General features: G+C 42.6%; 1 protein-coding gene across 1 annotated transcript in view; it reads right to left on the bottom strand.

The window, feature by feature from the left end:
* LOC310775932 (calpain-1 catalytic subunit-like) overlaps positions 1 to 19518 on the bottom strand; it is a gene marked incomplete at both ends in the record, with an annotated part of 117902 nt that overhangs the window by 74848 nt on the left and 23536 nt on the right. Inside the window, 3 exons of the mRNA XM_083636054.1 lie at positions 2849 to 2934; positions 3347 to 3430; positions 18325 to 18493. Of these exons, the coding sequence (XP_083492180.1) occupies positions 2849 to 2934; positions 3347 to 3430; positions 18325 to 18493 (339 nt within the window). The remainder of the gene's footprint in view (positions 1 to 2848; positions 2935 to 3346; positions 3431 to 18324; positions 18494 to 19518) is intronic.

Raw genomic sequence — 19518 nt, 5'->3', positions numbered from 1 at the left:
TTTGTCCTTCTGCGAATTTCTGGAGTAAACTCCGTGCAGCCATCTCCAAGTTTATTTGGAACGGGAAGCGCCCTCGCCTAAAAGCCACAACTATCCAACGGGCAAGACTAGACGGAGGCCTAGCGGTCCCTAACTTTAAATTATATAGTTGGTCTTTTAACCTCAGACCACTAGTCACTTGGTTTGATCCACAAGCAACTGTGTCGTGGCGATCAATGGAGGAAAAATTGGTGCACCCCTGGTCTTTGTCAGACATATTATTTGTCAATATTTCTATCAGACAATGTCAGCAGCAATTCGGCCCGATTGTAACTCAACTTCTGCGGACTTGGCGCTCAGCAGAACGATTCTGTAAAGTTTCTTGTAAATGGCATCTGCACACTTCGATTTTTAATAATAGGGATTCGCTAATTGGGGGGAAACCGGTCTTTTTTCCTCTGTGGCAAAACAGGGGTGTTCATCTCCTGGGTGACATCTATGATATAAATGGGTTACACACTTTTCAGGATATTAAACGCAATTTTAATTTACCAAATACAACCCTTTTTTTCTTTTTTCAGTTGAGATCTGCTCTCCAAACACAAGGTATAGCGCAGCAACTCCCTTTACGTTCACATCCATTCCGCGAGATGATTATCAAAAAGAAGGCATCGAAAGGCGCGGTGACCTCTCTATACCAATATTTCATTGAAATGTCATACAAAAATCTTTCTTTAGAAAGAATTTGGAGGGGGGATGTACCCGAACTGGTACACGACTTTGATTGGGACATGGTATGGAGGAACATTAAATTAGCTTCTCGAAATCCCAACCATCAACAGATCCATTATAATTTCATACATAGGACTTATTTAACCCCCCGTAAGCTTTTTCTTATGGGGGCTATTGATGATCCCTCGTGCACCCTATGCTCGTTAAAGAGCCTTGGCACTTTTTTACACATGACATGGGAGTGTCCTCCAGTCGCTCGTTTTTGGCAGGATGTCGCCTCTAAGTTGTCGGCACTGATTGCGGACACAGTGCCTGTGACCATCCCATTTTTGTTGTTGAACGACATTTCTTCACTTCATATTCCTAAATATCAGAAACGTTTAGTGCTTGCAGGTCTAACGGCCGCAAAGAAAATGATAGCAGTACGTTGGAAGCCCCCTTACATTCTGACCATCAGACATTGGTTGTTAACCTTTCTTGATGTAATCTACTTGGAATTATCAACAGCTCGAACAAATGGGGCTAAGGAGGTGAATTTGAATATGTGGCTCGCGGCAGCTGAAGCTTTGAAAGAGCTGTTATAATGTTTTTTTTATTTTGTGATCTTTGAGTCTGTTTTTGTTTTTGTTTCTCTCTGTTTACCTTTGTTGTTGAACGACATTTTTTCACTTCATATTCCTAAATATCAGAAATGTTTAGTGCTTGCAGGTTTAACGGTCGCAAAGGAAATGATAGCAGTACGTTGGAAGCCCTCTTATATTTTGACCACTAGACATTGGTTGTTAACTTTTCTTGATGTAATCTACTTGAATTATCAACAGCTCGAACAAATGGGGCTAAGGAGGTGAATTTGAATATGCGGCTTGCGGTAGCTGAAGCTTTGAAAGAGCTGTTATGTCTTTATTTTGTGATCTTTGAGTCTGTTTTTGTTTTTGTTTCTCTTTGTTTACCCTTGTGGGGAGGGGGGGGGGGTGTCTTATTTGTTTTCTATGTCTGGCGTATTGTGTATTGTTTGTGTTTAATGTTTTGAAAATAAAAAGATTTGATCACAAAAAAAGTGTCCACAAGGAAAAGTAAGCGCGGATAGGCTAACTCGGATCGCCTGAAAGAGAAAAGGCATGGTGAGAGGGATGAACCGGGTCGGTACGCTGTGCGGCATATCGAGCATTTATTAACACTATACTGTAGGCTCTGCCTATTGTGTGAACGTGTACTGTACTTTGAGTAGAGCCCAGGTAAAATGTTTTTCTATGTACACTGTCCTTCGCTGTTGAACACCAGGACCCTTTCATTCCAAACTTGGCTGAAGCGCAATGGAGTTCACTGTTAGGATTTCAATAATATTATACTAGTTACTATATGAAGTAACTCAAGTTACAACTTGAAACTGAGCTACTGTCAGATCCTCGTTAGGTTGCATAATGATGCCTTCATCTAGCTACTCAGTAAAAATGCGTATTGGGTGAAGGTCAATTATAATGTTATCGTGATGTCTTTAAATCTATCATCATCAGAATCAATCATTCTGTGGTTATTTTGGTTAAAGTAATGCAAAGTGTGTAGTGTAATAAGTAATGAGTTACTCTAGACAGAAAGTAACTAGTAATATGTAGTATATTACATTTTGGTAAATGGTAATGGTAAATGGCATTTATATAGCGCTTTTATCCAAAGTTCAGTGTCTTGCCCAAGGACACTTCGACATGCAGACTGGAGGAGGCGGGAATCGAACCATCCGACCTCTTTTATCCAAAGCGATTAGTGGACGACCTGCTCTACCTCCTGAGCTACAGCTGCCCCCCATTTTGAAAGTAACTTGCCATGACTGCTCTTTAGTCAGCTCTAGCCGACTCTCTAGCAAACCGGGTCTTTAGATGTTTCACAGTTGTATCAACTGAGAACTGACTCTAGCAACAGCCCAGAACCAGGACAAGGGTCCAGTTGATGGAAAGGGGGTGTATTAGAGCAGCCTTAAGCTCTGTAATGAGCGAAGTTCTTTCTCCAAGACCATGGAGAGCAGGGCGTGGATCTTGTACAGGAGCTCTGGTCCACCTTACACACACACACACACACACACACACACACACACACACACACACACACACACACACACACACACACACAGTTTAACACTGACTTGTCGCTCCAGGCTCCGGTCCACTCGATCTGTCCCCAGGGGTTTCTGATGCGGATCAGACGCTCGCTGTGGCCATGGTATTCCACCTACACACACACATGCACACACACAGACGCACGTATGCATGCACACACACACACACACACACACACACAGCATCACACCTGCGCCTGCAGTTTTCAGTAGCAATCATAAAGTTATGACCATTTCCTCTAATAGTACCCGGGAGCCAATTAAACGTTGATGACGTCTGGAGGCATGGTCAACATTTTAGATTATTTTTTGGGCATTTCGCCTTTATTCATTTTTATATCAGTAGGCAGACCAGAAAGGTGGGGAGAGAGAGGGGATAACATGCGGCAAAGGACCACAGGTGGGATTTTAACCCGAGTCGGCCGCACTTGGCCCTTCGTGGTATGCGTGCTACCAGGTGAGCTACCAGGACGCACACTCGTAGCTACATTTGAAGTAGGTATTGGCCCACTAATTGTGACTCGCCTGTCTGAGTCCGGTGACAGAGTACGCGTGTCCTTTCACCAGCTTCTTGAACGTCACCGCCTCCATGTCGAAGGTGCTGGTGATCTGCAGAGAGAGCCCAGTCAGACACATTACACTATAGAGACGGCTCAACTTCCAGTCACTTCCTGTATCTGTGTCACATGGGTTTTGCCACTGCCACGCCCCCTTAGGAGACTAGCAGCAGGTCCTGAGTCTATGGAGGCAATGGGAAAAGTGAACGTGATCTCAGATTATGACTGATTATTTCACCCCATAGTCAGCAAAATAAATATTGGGCCCATTTTCCACAAGCCACATATCCTCTGAACATTCTGACACTAAAATGGCATTTTTCAGACAGACAGATCAGGAAAAATTAACTTTGTTCGATACCTGTCTCTGTCTCAGCAACACACTCACCAGATTTTGCGAAAGGTTAGCTAAAGATACAGGTGAAGTTTTACTTTACTCAAGCAAGGAACTAATCTTTCTACACTGAAACGGATATTATATGTGATGGGTAGGCTATATATTCCACTCGCATAACATGTGTGTCACTTAGGGTGTCAAGTCATAGTCTATTTTTTATTTGTCTTTATTGAATGTTCCAAAACTGCATGTTTAACTAAGAATAAGCCACATGGATGGCTTATTTAATTTTGTTACTTTCCTGTCAAAAGTTTGTAAGGAACAAAGCATGCTGGGAGAAATATGCAAATGTGTTTGTCCAATGCTCCAATGGCATTGCTCCCTCTCATAACTTGCTTGGATGTCCTAGTAGCAAAAGTAAAGACAAAAATTAATAGCAGATGACGTCAGGGTTTAGCAAACCCAGATTGCAATGCTGAGTGAGTGAGCTAGTAATTTAAAATGAGATATTCCCATCTCCACCTTCCTTTTTCAGCTCTGGCTGATGGACATGGTCTCAGTTAGATGTATGGAGAGAGACTGAGCTAGGTTCCTGAGGACCAACTCACTGAAGAAATGTTCAACTATCATTGAACCCGTTCCTGGCTTACTTTGACAAGGTTAAAAGCGACAAGTAACTTGCCCAGCTGTTCTCTCATGGACCACTTGCGTGGCATACCATCCGTACGGCAACCATTTTAGGGCATCCTCGTCCGTCAGAGTATAGGCTATCGTTCCTCAGTCTAATGGCTCATTTCCACCACATTTTACAGCCCTGCACAGCTCGTCACCACTCGGCTCTACTTGTTTCAACCCGATGGACGTTTTGCTTCTTCCGCTGGTCAATCTGCCCCCGCCCACACCTGGTCGTCATAGCGACCGCATATCTGCCCTCCGTACATAACCGAAGTAGGCTATAACATATAATGTTACAATTAAATCCACACACAGAACTTACACAGAAATACTGGTGCCTCTAAATGACCTACAGTGTACATGGGCAAATGTGACAATCGGCCAGGAGAATGGATATCACTTTGTTGTTAGTCAAACTCACATGCATGCGCTGCGCGAGGGATGGGGGTTGTGCTACAGAGTGAAGCCTCTACCCCGGCGGCCTCTCACCAGGCAAGACCGCGGCTTCACCAAAGCCCCACCTGCGGCCTAGCGGAGCCGACGCTGCTGTAGCTGTCCTACAAAGGGCTTCCTGAGGAGCTAATTTTTTTCTCTCTCAAAACAATTGAAAACCACAGTCATGTTAGGCTGAGTAAGGAGATCGCTTTTATTTCACCAGAGCCGAAGGCAGCAACACAAAAGACTGATGGAAATAACATAACAGAAGAAGGTAAGCCCCACTAAACTGCTATGCAGCTTCAGTCAGTAGATTAAACACGATTCTGCCTGACCAATCAGTCGTCTGCAGTGTTTTCACGTCACGGTATGAACCCGGGTTCACAGCGCTGGAACCTCAACAGAGCAGGGACCAAAAGCAGCACGACTCAACCCGGGCTGTCCACGTTTTTGATCGGTGGAATGAGACAAAAAAGCGAGACGAGCTGGGCGGGGCCGCGTTGATACCAGCGGTGGAAATGGGCCTTAAGCGTTGTCAGTTGTCATGTCTCCTATAGTAAACCATGTCAAGTGTGCTCTGAAACACCTTCAGTCCTCACACGAAAATGCTGTCATTCTTCCTGCATTACTGTTTCACTCCTCACGCGTCAATCATCGCTTATCACTCAAACAGCTAGTTTGAGTGATAAGTGAGGCAGGAGGAATGACAACGTTTTTGTGTGAGACGTGAGGAGTGATGCCTGACAGCTAGTTTGAGTGATAAGTGAGGCAGGAGGAATGACAACATTTTCATGTGAGATGTGAGGAGTGATGCCTGACGAGTGAGGACTGATGATTGACGAGTGATGCCGTATTGTGCGATGACTGACGCGTGAGGAGTGAAACAGTAATGCAGGAAGAATGACAGCGTTTTCGTGTGAGGACTGAAGGTATTTCAGAGCACACTTGACATGGTTTTACTAGGAGACATGACAACTGACAACGCTTACTCTGACGGAGGAGGATGCCCTAAAATGGTTGCCATACATGCGCAACACCTCGTATAAGCATGACACCTTATGTGGCTGGTACAGCAGCACCACATTTTGGTGTTGGAATGTTGATAATATATGAATGGTTTTTTTTCTTCTTCCTGTGTCTGAGCTTGTTTCTGTTCTTATGAATGAAAAATTAAAAAATTAAATAGGGGGGGGGGGGGGGGGGGATGGGGCAAAAACCCCATTCTTTAAGGTTGGGTAGCTTGGCCCCCCCAAGCTAATCAAATGCCCCCTCTGTAATTTGGGTCTGGAGCCAGGCCTGGTTCTCAGTTGTAGTAGCTAAATCTATGTTTGTGTGATTTTTCCACAGCGGATATCTTAGATACAACTAGATTGAGCTGATAAGAGGCAGTTTTGTGTTTATACATATAATACATTAAAACCAACACAAGTAAAAAATACAAGACAATAGGGTCACACGAGAAGTAAATAAAATTGGTTCGCAATTCAAATGAAGGCAATTTTAAAAACATGAGCACTCCTTTGCCAGCAGTTGTCCAATTTGTTCTTTCAAATGGGCGTCCAGGCGCTAGTCCGACCTCCCGCTAGTCCGACCTCCCGCTAGTCCGAACTCCCACTAGTCCGACCTACACTGCCATAAATTCGGCTCTGTCAACCAAGCTTTAATCACATGTAAATCAATGCCATGGGAAGCGCACACAAACAGCCGCAGACAATAGGCGCTGTTTCGCACAACACACACAGCATGCACACACGTGTGTACACACACACACACACGCGCGCGCGCGCACACGCACGCGCACACACACACACACACACACACACACACACACACACACACACACAGCCCAGCCCAACTCAACTCAGCCCAGCTGACATGTACCTTTTGAGTGAACTCTGTCCCTAAAAATATTATATAATATAATTTATTATTATTATTATTATTATTATTATTGTAAGTTGTTATTATTATAACTATTATCTTTGTTGTTGTTCTTATTATATTATTGCATTGTTATATGGGTATTATGTGTATGTTATTAATAATATTATTATTAATATTAATATTATTTTTATTATTGTGTTATTATTATTATTCTCATTATCATTATTATTAACATTGTTATTGTTATTATTTTTATGTTATTATAATTATTATGTTTTTATTCTTATTATGATTCTTATTATTGTTTATTATGTCGCGGGTTCACGTGTGTGTGTGTGTGTGTGTGTGTGTGTGTGTGTGTGTGTGTAGTTAATAACAATCTGTATGTACATTGCTCGCCATGACCGTGACATTGTGTCGGATGCAATAGCCTACAACAGATTTGACCGTCTAGTGGAGCAATATATAATCATCCAAGAATGTTACCAGAATGGTCCAATTATACTTGCAATGCCTTTGCCTGCATCCCCAAACCCGATGTTGTTTATGTTGACAACAGTCACAGCAGCCTGCCGAACTCATACACAGCGCAAGTGTGTATATGCACCTCTCCATGGCACGGAGATCTTATTATGCACACGTTCGGTTTACATCAATCATACTAAATGGCAGCAAATCCAGACAAGATTGCACGTTTTCCTTTGTGTAGATATCTAAAATCTGTATATTGCTGCATGCTGTCTGCATGTTGCATTTGGATTCAACCTAATGTCTACATGTTATGTGTATTGATCTACAAATTGCGGGGCATTCTGTGCGCAAAATGTGCTCGAGTTGAATGTGCCTTTATAGCCTACGAGTGAGGCATAACGTTAGATTACGTGGACAGCTGTGGAGTGGAGAGAGAGAAGGCAGATCAGCACCTCAGACAGCGACGGCACAGCCTCCGCGCGGGTCGCACCACGGCCAGCTCCACTCCCGTAGCCCTTTCCAGCGCCGCTAGGCCATGCTTCTGCGTGCATGTCAGACTCAGCAGCAGGGGAAGAGAGGCCGTGTCTGATTTTAGCAATATTATGGAGGTGACGATGAAACTGACATGGGGATCGAAATAAAATAATAAATGAATAGAAATTAAACAAAATTAACTAATTAACTAAATGACAAGAAAATAAAAGCATTGTAAATGGAAGATGAATGAATAGACAATACATAACACTGCAGGCTATAAAGTTTGACTGACTGCACGTCTCATCTCTGGCTTGTTGCAGGTAGGCAACTTCTTAATTTAGATTATCTTTCAAGTTATTTAATTTCACGTTCTTGGATGCAAAGAGACATTTAATATAGGCCCGCCAGTGTCTTTCTTTAGGCATCATTAAACGGGAATATATGACAAACTGTTCAGTTCACAAAGTTTGTGAAGAGTTCATTCACTATAATAAAATATGTTTGTTGGACGATTGGATAATAGCTTTTGTTTTTTGTGTTTTATTGTTTAATCTTAATGGGTCTGCAAACCCGAACTGAATTAATTAATTAAATAAAGAGCAGTGTGCCTGCAGCTCGCTCCCTTTAGACTGCAGTGAATAGTTAGAAAATTATTTGGAAATCAAAAAATGATTTAAAATTAAGATTTTGTTTGCTAAAAAATTATACAATATGTTATGTATTTAAGAAATGATTAATCTATCTTTTTTCAATGGGCTACATTTTGACTGGGTCGATAAATATTCTATAAAGCCAGAATTCTGGAATGTCGCCAGCTCAATTGGCCAGCCAGAAAAAATGCTAGCGGAATCCCTGCTCGGGGGTATGTGTACAGGTGGGATGAGGCAGTCTTTCAGTCCTGTACATAGTTCTCTCTCTAGCTCTTCTACATTTACCGTGAATTCTCAACGAATCTGTTCATGTCACCATTAGCGGCTATCGGTGCTTGGATGCACGCATGCAGCCGAAAATGATTGATCTACATTTCAGCACTCCTGCTGATGGACAGCGACAGCTGGGAAAGGATGTTCTCGAGTGGAGGAGAGATGCGGCCTGTCTGTGGAATATTGGGTGGTCGAGGGTATAGGTCGGACTAGCAGGAGGTCGGAACAACAGGAGGTCGGAATAGAGAGAGGACGAACCAGCGGGAGGTCGGAACAGCGACATGGAACCGTTAGCTATCCTAATGAGGGAATGTAATTTCAAATCCTTTAGCAGATTCCAGGAGAAAGGAGCAACATATAGCTAACGGCATGTTTCCCAAACTCAGTTCTCACAGTAGGAACATGATACAAGATACAGGTTTTTGATCTCAGATTGTAATGAGCACCTCTAGATTGAGTGAGCAAGGTGCTTAAGTAAATTGGTAGCTGGCCCTGGATGGCTTTGTAAACAAATACCAATGTGACTGTCTTCTTATGTCCAGGGATGACTGACCTGACAATTCATACAGTACACAGTGATGTGTGAGGATTGAGCTGTTTGTTACAAATCGTAAAGCAGCAACTGTATCTAAAACATGAAGATGTGATTTTGGAGCATTCCCATATAAAATAGTTCCATAATCCAATATAGGCAAAAAGGTAGCAGCCACAAGCCGTTTCTTATCTTGAAAATTGAAACAAGCCTTATTTCTAAAGTAAAACCTCAATTTAAGTTTACGTTTTTTTGCTAGTTGCTCAATATGGAGTTTAAAATACAGTTGTTCATCAAGAAGGAAACCTAGGTACTTATAAGATGACACCACCTCTATCACCTTGTTTTGGATTGTAGTAATCTGAGGCATAATAGCACACTGAAAATTGGATTTAGAAAAAAAGAATCAACCTAGTTTTATCTGCATTAAGAACAAGTTTAAGCTTAAAGGAGAATTTCGGTTTTTTACACCACGGTCCTCATTTCCAGCTTAAAATATGATGTTTTCTACCCACAAATACTTTTGGGTTCATTCGGATCCCCACAGAAGATTTGTCGCACCGAGTACACTCCTCAAACACTCAAACAGGCTAGAACGAGAGCCTGCGGGGCATGCTGCTTACACTCTGTAAATGACACTTTTTCGGTCACATCGCGGTTCGTTATGGTTGTAAATATAATTATGAGAACATTAAATAGATATCTAACTAACCGTCCTCTGCTCCCGAGTGCCGACAGCCCACTCGTTTGCTGTCCACATTCACATTCACACATTCACTGCCAGCCGTTTTTCAATACTGTAGTTAGCTTCTGCCAGAGGGTTTTTTTTTTGCCAGAAAGGGAGCAACGTAGTTCGCTGATACATCCTGGGTATCAGCGAACTACATTCGAAAAGCTTCAGTGAAACATCAACCGACAAAGGCCACAAACTCTACTTCAGCGGCAAAGAGAACAAACACAAACATGGTGTGGGTTTCTTTGTTCACAAAGACATTCTGGGCATGGTCATGGGTTGCCAGCCAGTCTCCAGTAGACTCATCACCATCCGTTTGAGAGCAACCCCATTTAACATCACCATCATCCAGGCCTACGCCACAACATCCACCTATCAGGATAGTGAGGTGGAAGATTTCTATTAACAATTACAAGCAGTCCTAGACCAAACACCAAAGAAAGATATCATCATTGTGGAAGGAGACTGGAATGCAAGGGTTGGAGAGGATGCCTATCCAAACTGGAAAGACACTTGTGGCCCCTACTCCAACATCAAGACCAATGACAAGTCAAGTCAAGTTTATTTGTATAGCACATTTCATACACAGAGGCAATTCGGGGGGTAGGTCGGGGGGGGCGTGGGGCATGGCAGTATGGGAGAGGGCTGGAGGGCATGTGAGGGAGGGGACGGTCGAGGGGCCAGGTTCAGGGTCGGGAGGGTAGAACGAGGGGGATTAGATGGACAAGGGGACTGGGGGATCATAGACAGTCCAAAGCTTATCAGTTCGTTCATCCTGCTGGAGAATGGAATGGGGGAGGGGGGTGGGGAGAGGTGGAGGAGCAAAGAGGTAGAGGAAATGACAGGGGCCTAAGGCTCCTGGAGTTTGCCAGATACAACAACTTGATGCTGGCGAACACACTTGGCCTCCACAAGGCTTCCAGATGATGGACCTGGCATAGCCCTAATGGAGAACACCACAACCAGATCGATTACATCTTGATCAAGAAGCGCTTCCAATCAAGCGTTAACATCGGGAGGACACGCAGCTTCCCAAAAGCAGACATTGGGAGTGACCACGATCTTGTACTCATGTCTTTTTGCCTACGCTTGAAGAAGATCAAAAGCTCCAAGTACACCAGAATGAAGCTCAATCTGGACAAACTACAAGACCCTGTAGTGGCTGAAATATTCAAAACAACATTAGGAGGAACAAAAGAAGAACAAAGAACAAAAGATCTTGGACAGGTGGACAGAATACTGCTCTGAGCTCTACAACAACAAACCCAAATCACTGAGGATGATGAAAAACTCCCCATCCTCCGTGAAGAAGTCGAGGCAGCAGTCCGGTCACTCAAAAAAGGAAAATCAGCCGGGACAACATCCCAGCAGAACTCCTACAGGCAGGGTGAGGGCCTACATCATGGACACAATCACAGATCATCACATTTCCAAGAAAGGGCAATCTTCAACCATGTCAAAACTACCACCATCAGTCTCATCAGCCACCCCAGCAAAGGCATACTGAAGATAATAATGAATAGGTTAAAACCTCAAGCGGAACAAATCATAGCTGAAGAACAGGCTGGTTTTAGGACGAAGCACCACAGAACAAATAATTTAACCTGAGAATCATCTGCGAGAAACACCTACAGCATCAACAACCCCTGTACCACGTGTTTGTGGACTTCAAGAAAGCCTTTGATCGAGTGTGGCATGCTGCTCTGTGGGCCCAACCTCATCAGCCCCAACCTTGTCAGAATCATCCAAAACCTGTACGACAAGGCCACCAGTGCAGTCCTCCACAACGGAGCCTTTGAAGACTGGTTCAGGACAACAATCGGCGTGCGCCCAGGATGCCTCCGCTCACCTCTCCTCTTCAACATCTTCTTGGAGCGCATCATGGCGGACGCCCTGGAAGACCATGAGGGAACTGTCAGCATAGGAGGCAGAACAATCACAAACCTCCGGTTTGCCGACAACATTGACGGGCTAGCAGGAGGAGTAAAATAACTTGTCAGCCTAGTCAAAAGGCTTGACACCACCTCCCGAGCCTACGGAATGGAAATCAGCACAGAAAAAACAAAGCTGATGACTAACAACAATTGCATCATGTCTGACATCAAAGTCAATGGACGAGCACTTGACTGTGTGTCCAGCTTCAAATACCTTGGAGCGATCATGTCCGACGAAGGTTCCAAGAAGGAAGTCCTTGCCAGGATAGCACAAACAACCGCTGCCCTGACACAACTCAAGCCCATATGGAAGGACAGAAACATCAGCCTGGGATCAAAAGTGAGGCTACTGCGCTCACTTGTCATCTCAATATTCCTATACGTGTGTGAATCATGGACCCCCACAGCAGGCCTACAGCAAATAATACAGAGTTTGGAAATGAGATGCTACAGAAGACTCTTGGGTATCTCCTACACCCAGCACATTACAAACATGGAATGGAACATTACCGTTGTGAAAAAGCAAAAAGTGAGGTGGTACGGACACATCACCAGATCATCAGGCCTGGCAAAGACCATCCTGCAAGGCACTGTGCAAGGAGGCAGGAAACTGGGGAGACAAAATAAAAGATGTGAGGATAACATCCAAGAATGGACTCAATTAAAACTTGGTGAAACAGTGAGAGCTGCCGATGACAGAGAGAGATGGAGAGAGCTCGTCGACAGATCGTCTGTGGTGCCCCAATGACCCTCCGGGGTTATGGGATAGGTGAAGGTGAAGGTGATTCTCTGTGATAACAAAGTAAAAAAAAATGAGAGAGAACTTAAATTTCTATTCTTGCTTAATTCAAGCACTTTCAATGACCCACTGTCTGCAAGTTGCAGATATCATTAGCATCATTAGCATAGCCTACCGTGTGTGTGTGAGAGAGAGAGTTCTTATACTGTAGGCTATAATAGAAACCAATATACTATTCTTTGCCCCCCATGTTTTGTATTCAGAGTCAGTCAGGCTCAAGGAGCTGCACAGAGACAACATGGGGCAGAAGGACAGGAGGAGAGACAAGAGGCACAAGGGGAGACACAGAGTTGGAGAGTATGGATGACTCATTCACTCTCTTCTGATTGAAACTTTGCACATTAAATTTACTGGGAGGTACCACAGTATGCATATCTTTTGTTTTTCCTTCACTTTAGTTTGATTTTTAATCAATTTTCTAATCAAGCAGATTATATTATATATATTATATATATTTATATTTTTCTACTTTCTAGCTAATGTATTTTTCTATGTATTGGTTTTTATTGATGACTGTATATTTGAATCAAGTTTTGATGTGATTTATTTAATGGTTTGCTTTGTGATGCAATAATGCCTGAATATGTCTGATTGCACATTATATTTACTGCTACCACAGTCATCTTTTGTTTTTCCTTCACTTCAGATTGATTTTTCATCACTTTCTAATTAAGCAGAGCAAGAAATGTTCATCCTGTCTCCTGAGCTAGTGTTACTGTTTACAGCCTCCATGTTTTTCTGAGGCTTTAAAAAACAAAACACTGACACTTTATTTTATTTTGTTTATTTTATTTTGGTAACTTTTTTGACAGCAATTATTGCAGGAATTGTAGTTGATCTGTTTGGGGGAGGTTGAATAAGTCAAGAAATTAACCAAAGCAAGAAATACTGTTCATCCTCTGTGTATCCTGAGCTAGTGTTACGGTTTACAATACAGCCTCAACAATAACAAAAACAACAAATCGGTGTTCGAGTTTTTTTAATTGCAAATAAAAAAGTGAATGATTCATGCTGTCCATGTCATTTGTTTTTCTTTCTTATTTGAAAGTTAAATTGTTTATTTGTATGCTCCAAATGATCTTATTTCACTCAATGAGACCCGAAAACTCAAGGACATTCAAACATATTAGAGGTCGACCGATAGTGGAAAAGGCCGATACCGATAGAATAACGATAGTTTGGAGCAGGGAAAAGCCGATAGCCGATTAATCGGCCTATAGCCGATAGCCGATTAAACGGCCGATATCATACCCCCGCGGGGGGAAAAATCGACACAGTTGTAAATGAACAATCTTTTTTATTTATTAGAAAACAACACTGTTGAAATAAACAAATAAAGTAAAAAATACTTCAATCTGGAATCTGGATGAAATAAATACCTAAATAAAATAAATATATAAATTATCTGTACTCTGTACTGATTGAATATCAAAATATTCAATAAATCTGGAACTGAACATATATACATAGGTATATATTAAATATATTAAACTAACATATATGTATGTGTTTCTATATTCACAATTTAACTTAGGCTTTAATATGGGGGGTGATAGTGGAGTTGTTTTTTAAGATTGTTGTTCAAATAAAACCCCCTCAGATCGGCTAAAGTTAAGAAATTATCATTGTCATCATCACAGAAGCTTCCTAATTTAATTTATCAGTCAACATCAGTCACATGGGGTCACTGGGGACCCAGAGGTAGAAAATAAACAAACTCAGCTGCGTGTAACAGCAAAGATAATTGAGAATGAGAAGGCAAGAGTATATAGTGCCTTTTTGAAAACAGCGCTGCGGCCATTTTGGCCTGAAATACGGCTCCTTGCTGGGGCAGAAGCTTAGTCTCCAAAATGGCGGATTGGCTGTGTGCTGTCGCATCTTTACAATAAAAGGTCTCTGGTTACAGTAAACCTCCATTTCACAAACACAACAACAAAGGAGAGAGACAACTACTTTTCACACTCTGTTTTGGATTAAGAGGATGTCCTGAAGTGTGACGGTGGATTAAAGACTTGATGACAAAACGTCATGTGATTTGGTGGATTATAGTCTTCGTGACAGAAAGAACAGGACACCCGATGTGAGTTTTACTGCCGAGTGCGACTTTCTGCTTAACTGCATGTAACGTTAAACTTTTATCGTCCATGCATTCCTGGGAGTGCTTATTCTTTTCGTGAATGGATTATTTTACGTCGCTGGATTTGGAAGGGAAAGCAAATTGGTGAGTTAAAAGTTTAATGGGTCTTGCTACGGGTCTCACTATTTGCCAGATTGCACGTTTTAGTTGAATCAAATGCATTGCATAATTCATTGAAGGCTTTTCCATTGAGCGAAGTGCTTGAGGTAAACTTTACCCCCGCCCTCGTCCACAGCAGCGCTAGTAAAATACAGAGAGTAACATTAACGTTAACGCATAACGTAGTCTACATTGAAAAACGTAATTAAAAGTCTGTCTGCAACATTAGTATCGCAGTGCCAGCCGTAGATGACATTGACTAGTGACTAGTGACTAGCTGCGCTCTCTCTCCCCCCTCCACTGCAGTTGCAGCAGCATGCTACCGAGGCGCTAGCAAAACACAATCAGACAGCATGGCTGCCTGCGTTCGGTAAAGCGGCTTCTTCAATATGCCATATGATGAACAGCAACCTTATCTTGCCCACAATTTACTAATAAGGCTGTCTTAAAGTTAACTTCATTTAAATATAGGCGAAATTATCTCAGGTACACAACAATGACATTACCTTGACTTCTTGTTTGGAGCCTCCATGTGATGTGCGTCCTTGCGTGGCTGGCAGAGGCTGCTCAGGCATCGGCCGCTATCGGAGCTCACATCCGCCGATAACGATAGTTTTTAAAACATGCTATCGGCGCCGATTAGACCTCTAAAACATACACAAATTAGCCTCACATATTGCAGCTGCAGATCAATGATAGGCTCTCTGAATGGCCTGGCATGTGACCTTTTGCCCACCCTTTTTTTGCGACAACGAAGGCCACCCTGGAGTCTACCGCCCAACTCATGCACATGGTGGTTTTGTTTATAGGTTTTAACCAGGATTTGATGGATGGAATGCATGTATAATGGAAACAGACCTATAATACAAGGGATCAGGGTTGGTAAACAAAACACTCCAACAGACTTTCCGGCTGCAACTGCAGTTTGTTTTAAACAGGAGTTCATGGTAAAACCATGTCCTCTTTGAGCTGTAACTACTCATTCATACTTTAAGCCTGACACTTTATTTGAACTTTAAACAAGTGACCACCTTTAGGACTCATCACCTGAATTCAGCTTTAATGTATCTTTTGTACTGTTTGAGAAATCGCAGTTTACGTGTTATGCTTCTTTCAGCCTTTATAATGGGACCATCTCACTCTAGCAGGCTTTACTTTTTACTAAATCCACGCAAAATTGCGACAGTTGACACAACTTGAACACTACATACATATTACATCAGACCCTTGGGCTACTTCTGCTCTCACTCACAAAGTCAAAATCTAAGCGATGTGATGTATAGTTTTTGAGATATTAACGTTTGGCACAACTCTTACTATTTTACTGCTGCAGTGGCACCTGGAAGTGCGTTTTTGTTGTAGTGATGTCACGCCGATTCATCCTATCTTATTCCAGTACTCCAACTATGTACATTGCTATTACCATAACCACGGCTAACCATATTCCAACCAACCCGTGTACTTCTTAACTCTTGTGAACCCCACTGACTCCCATCTCTTAAAGCGCCCACAACAATAAGGTGAATGTCTTTATCAATATCTCTGCTGTGGTACCGTACTGCCACACTTCGGGGGAAATGAAAAATAATACTGCTACCAGCTATTAATAAAAAAGAGATTGGCATGAATGATTGTTATCGGGCATATATTGCTCATAGGCCATCTGCAATCGGTGGCAAAAAAACGTGATCGGTGCACCCCTAAACGAGGAATTTGTCTTTGTGCAGCATGCAGTGCAGTGATCACATTAATAGCAGAAGATGGAGCAGACAGAAATACAATCTTCACATTATAAATTGCAAAGGAGATTAATCTAACATGTAAATTGGGGGGGGGGGGGTGTCCATGTAAAATGTTCATGTAAATGTCTTTCAAGTGTCCGTGGGATAATGTCCGTAAATATATTTTAAGAATGTGAGTGTACATTTGGCGTCTGTCACATGCAAAGGATTTGGTCAAAATGATTAGACCATAACGTCTGAGCTGGACCAATATATCAATATATTTTGCATATAGTTTAACAAGCACAAGATGAAATAATAAAATAATTTTAAATGTTATGAGGTAGTATACAACTCTGCTCAGTTAATACAACTCTGCTCAGTTAAAACCTCTTGCAGTGCACCGTAACATGGGCGTTACGTTTCTGATTTTTTGCTGTTCATCTGTCATTAACGTGATGAATTAGGTGGTTAATTCTGAACAATGCTGTTCATCCTACATACCAAATTAATGAATCTTGCGTATTGAACCATGTCTTCCTTTTTCGGATCAGATCAACACAGCGGAAGTTATAGACGTCTTTGTACAAAGACAAAGACAACATTTCCGATTATTTGGCTTTTTCAAATGGCTTTTTGGAAATCCGCCTAGGTATCTCCCTATAAAAACCACTGCCAAATACTCATGTTTTGGTATTTTTTCATCTTCTTTGAGTTGGGATGTGGTAAGGCCTGTGGCTATGTCTCCATTGGGTTTCTAGCCATAAATACAACAACCACAGGTAACTGTTTACACTCTAAAAGTGTTTTTTATTCTAGGCAAGAATCAACCACTGTGTTTGAGCTGGTGTTGGAGAAAAATATAAGTTCCTTTTTCTCCAACAGCTGGTGTTACTCAGGGTCAGTAACACATAGTCATTCTGACACTTGGAACACAAACTTCAAAGTATTACCTTTCAGAAAAGGTCAGGCAGTTGTCTGTAACCCTAGTGGTTCAGTCACAGTAAGCATTTTAGTTTGGGTATGTCATTTTCACCATTTTCTTCAGAAATAGGTGGCTTTAGTAGACACCAGCTGATCCAATTTAAAATCGCTCATTGTCTTCACTATTCTAAACATAAGCTGCACAAGATCTTCCCCTCTGTCTCACCACTGTGTGACATATGCCAGGCGTCAGAAAGCACTCTGTCTCATGCCTTCTGTTTCTGCCCTTCACTGATGGGATTCTGGGCCAGAATATTTGACTGGTACTCTAAGGCCTACAAAATAACCCTTCCATCGGAGGCAGAACTCGCCATCTCCGACTTCTCTGGACTCCTACAGCTGTGCAACAGTCTCTGACACTGGGGACACCTGTTGCCAGAAAACGTATTCAATGGAATAGAAGTCGCCCTCTTCACCTTCTTTTCAACTGTGGCTGATGGACATGATCTCTGTTATAAGGATGGAGAGACTCAGATCACTGACAACCAACTCACTTAAGAAGTTTCTAACAATCTGGGACCCCGTTTCTGGCCTACCTCAATGAGGTTAGGGGCTGCGAGTAATTTTCCCGCCTGGCTCCTCGTGGACCCCTTGCGTGGGACCCCATACACAACATTTCCTACAAGCACATAAGCACCCCAGGTGGTTGGTAGCACCACATTGTAACACTGAGTGTAGATATTATATGTATGTTTTTCTTTGTTTTCCTTCCTGTGTCTGAGCCTGTTTGTTTTGTTCGTGTTCGTTCTTCTACATCAAATTTTAATTTTTTTAGGTATAGTGTTGGTGCTTGGTGGTGTCATACGTCGATGGAGCAGCCGAGTAGCGAGCCTCTCTGCAGGGCTTGGCTGATGATGCGGTGCAGATCTCTGGGAGCTTTCTTCAGGTCAAACATCTCAGCCACACCCCCTGTGAAGTCCTCAAAGCCCTCTGTGGTGCTGCCCCCCGAGAGGGCCTCGTACGAGCCGCTCAGCCTACACACACATCCACGCACGTGCGTGCGCGCACACACGCACGCACGCACGCACGCACGCACACACACACACACACACACACACACACACACATTTGTTTATTTGCAATAGCAAATAGAGCAATAGATATAGTCTATCCTTCCTTCCTACTTCCATTGCACTGTTGAATAGACCTTCTCCCCCTTCCTCACGGGTGTAACACCTGCACTGATGGGAGGTGGCAGTAGGTAAGCGCGCTTGTTTCTTTTCTTTTAGTCCTTCTTGTGGTTTCTCCTTGTTTTCATCTCGCCATGGTTTTATGCTTCTATGCTTCTATGATTTTATGATCTTATGTTTTTTATGGTTATATGCTTTTATTTATTTATATTATTTTATTGTATTATCTTATTTTCACATGATAGTGCAATAAGGGTCAGTGCAATTTTTTCTTGCCTAAACAGGCACCGCCTGTTCAACCCAGGTTTTGTGCAATGTCTTGTTAAAATGCTACTGTTGTCTTGCTGTCATGTTGTTGTTGTTGTTTTTTCTTTCTCCTGATGGTATATGTTTTGCCGATTGACATGCTGTAACGCACTTTGTAGCCCAAGACAAATTGGTAACACTTTACAATACTGGTGCAAACATGTGCATGAATGCATGCTTAACTCATGATGAATTAAAGGAAGGCTTTCCTGTGGGGAATATGAAGATATATTAAATCTCACGCCCCTAAGGTTTTCGAATCCGTTGAAATTTTTGAAATTGGTTGTTCACAGCCTGAGCAATCAACCAAAATCCACTCTGCGTGGGGGGGTGGGGGGGGCTGGTGGGGGGGAGGGGCGGGTGCGGGGAGCCGAAATCCTACAGTTCCCACAATGCACTGGGCTCACGTGGCCTTCGATTCCACGCCCACCCCTCAGGCATTTGGCTGATATCAAACTCCAGTAGGTGGCGGTAATGCACATATATGTTTGCCAACCGCCATAAAACTCAAAGAAGAAGAAGGCTTCGACATAAAAACATTAGGAGAAGAAGAAGAATATAAA

This window comes from Poromitra crassiceps, assembly GCF_964638095.1.
Source record: "Poromitra crassiceps genome assembly, chromosome: 4".
Classification (NCBI taxonomy): Eukaryota; Metazoa; Chordata; class Actinopteri; order Beryciformes; family Melamphaidae; genus Poromitra; species Poromitra crassiceps.
The sequence above is the reverse complement of the archived record's forward strand: the minus strand, read 5'-3'. Positions and strand labels throughout refer to the sequence as shown.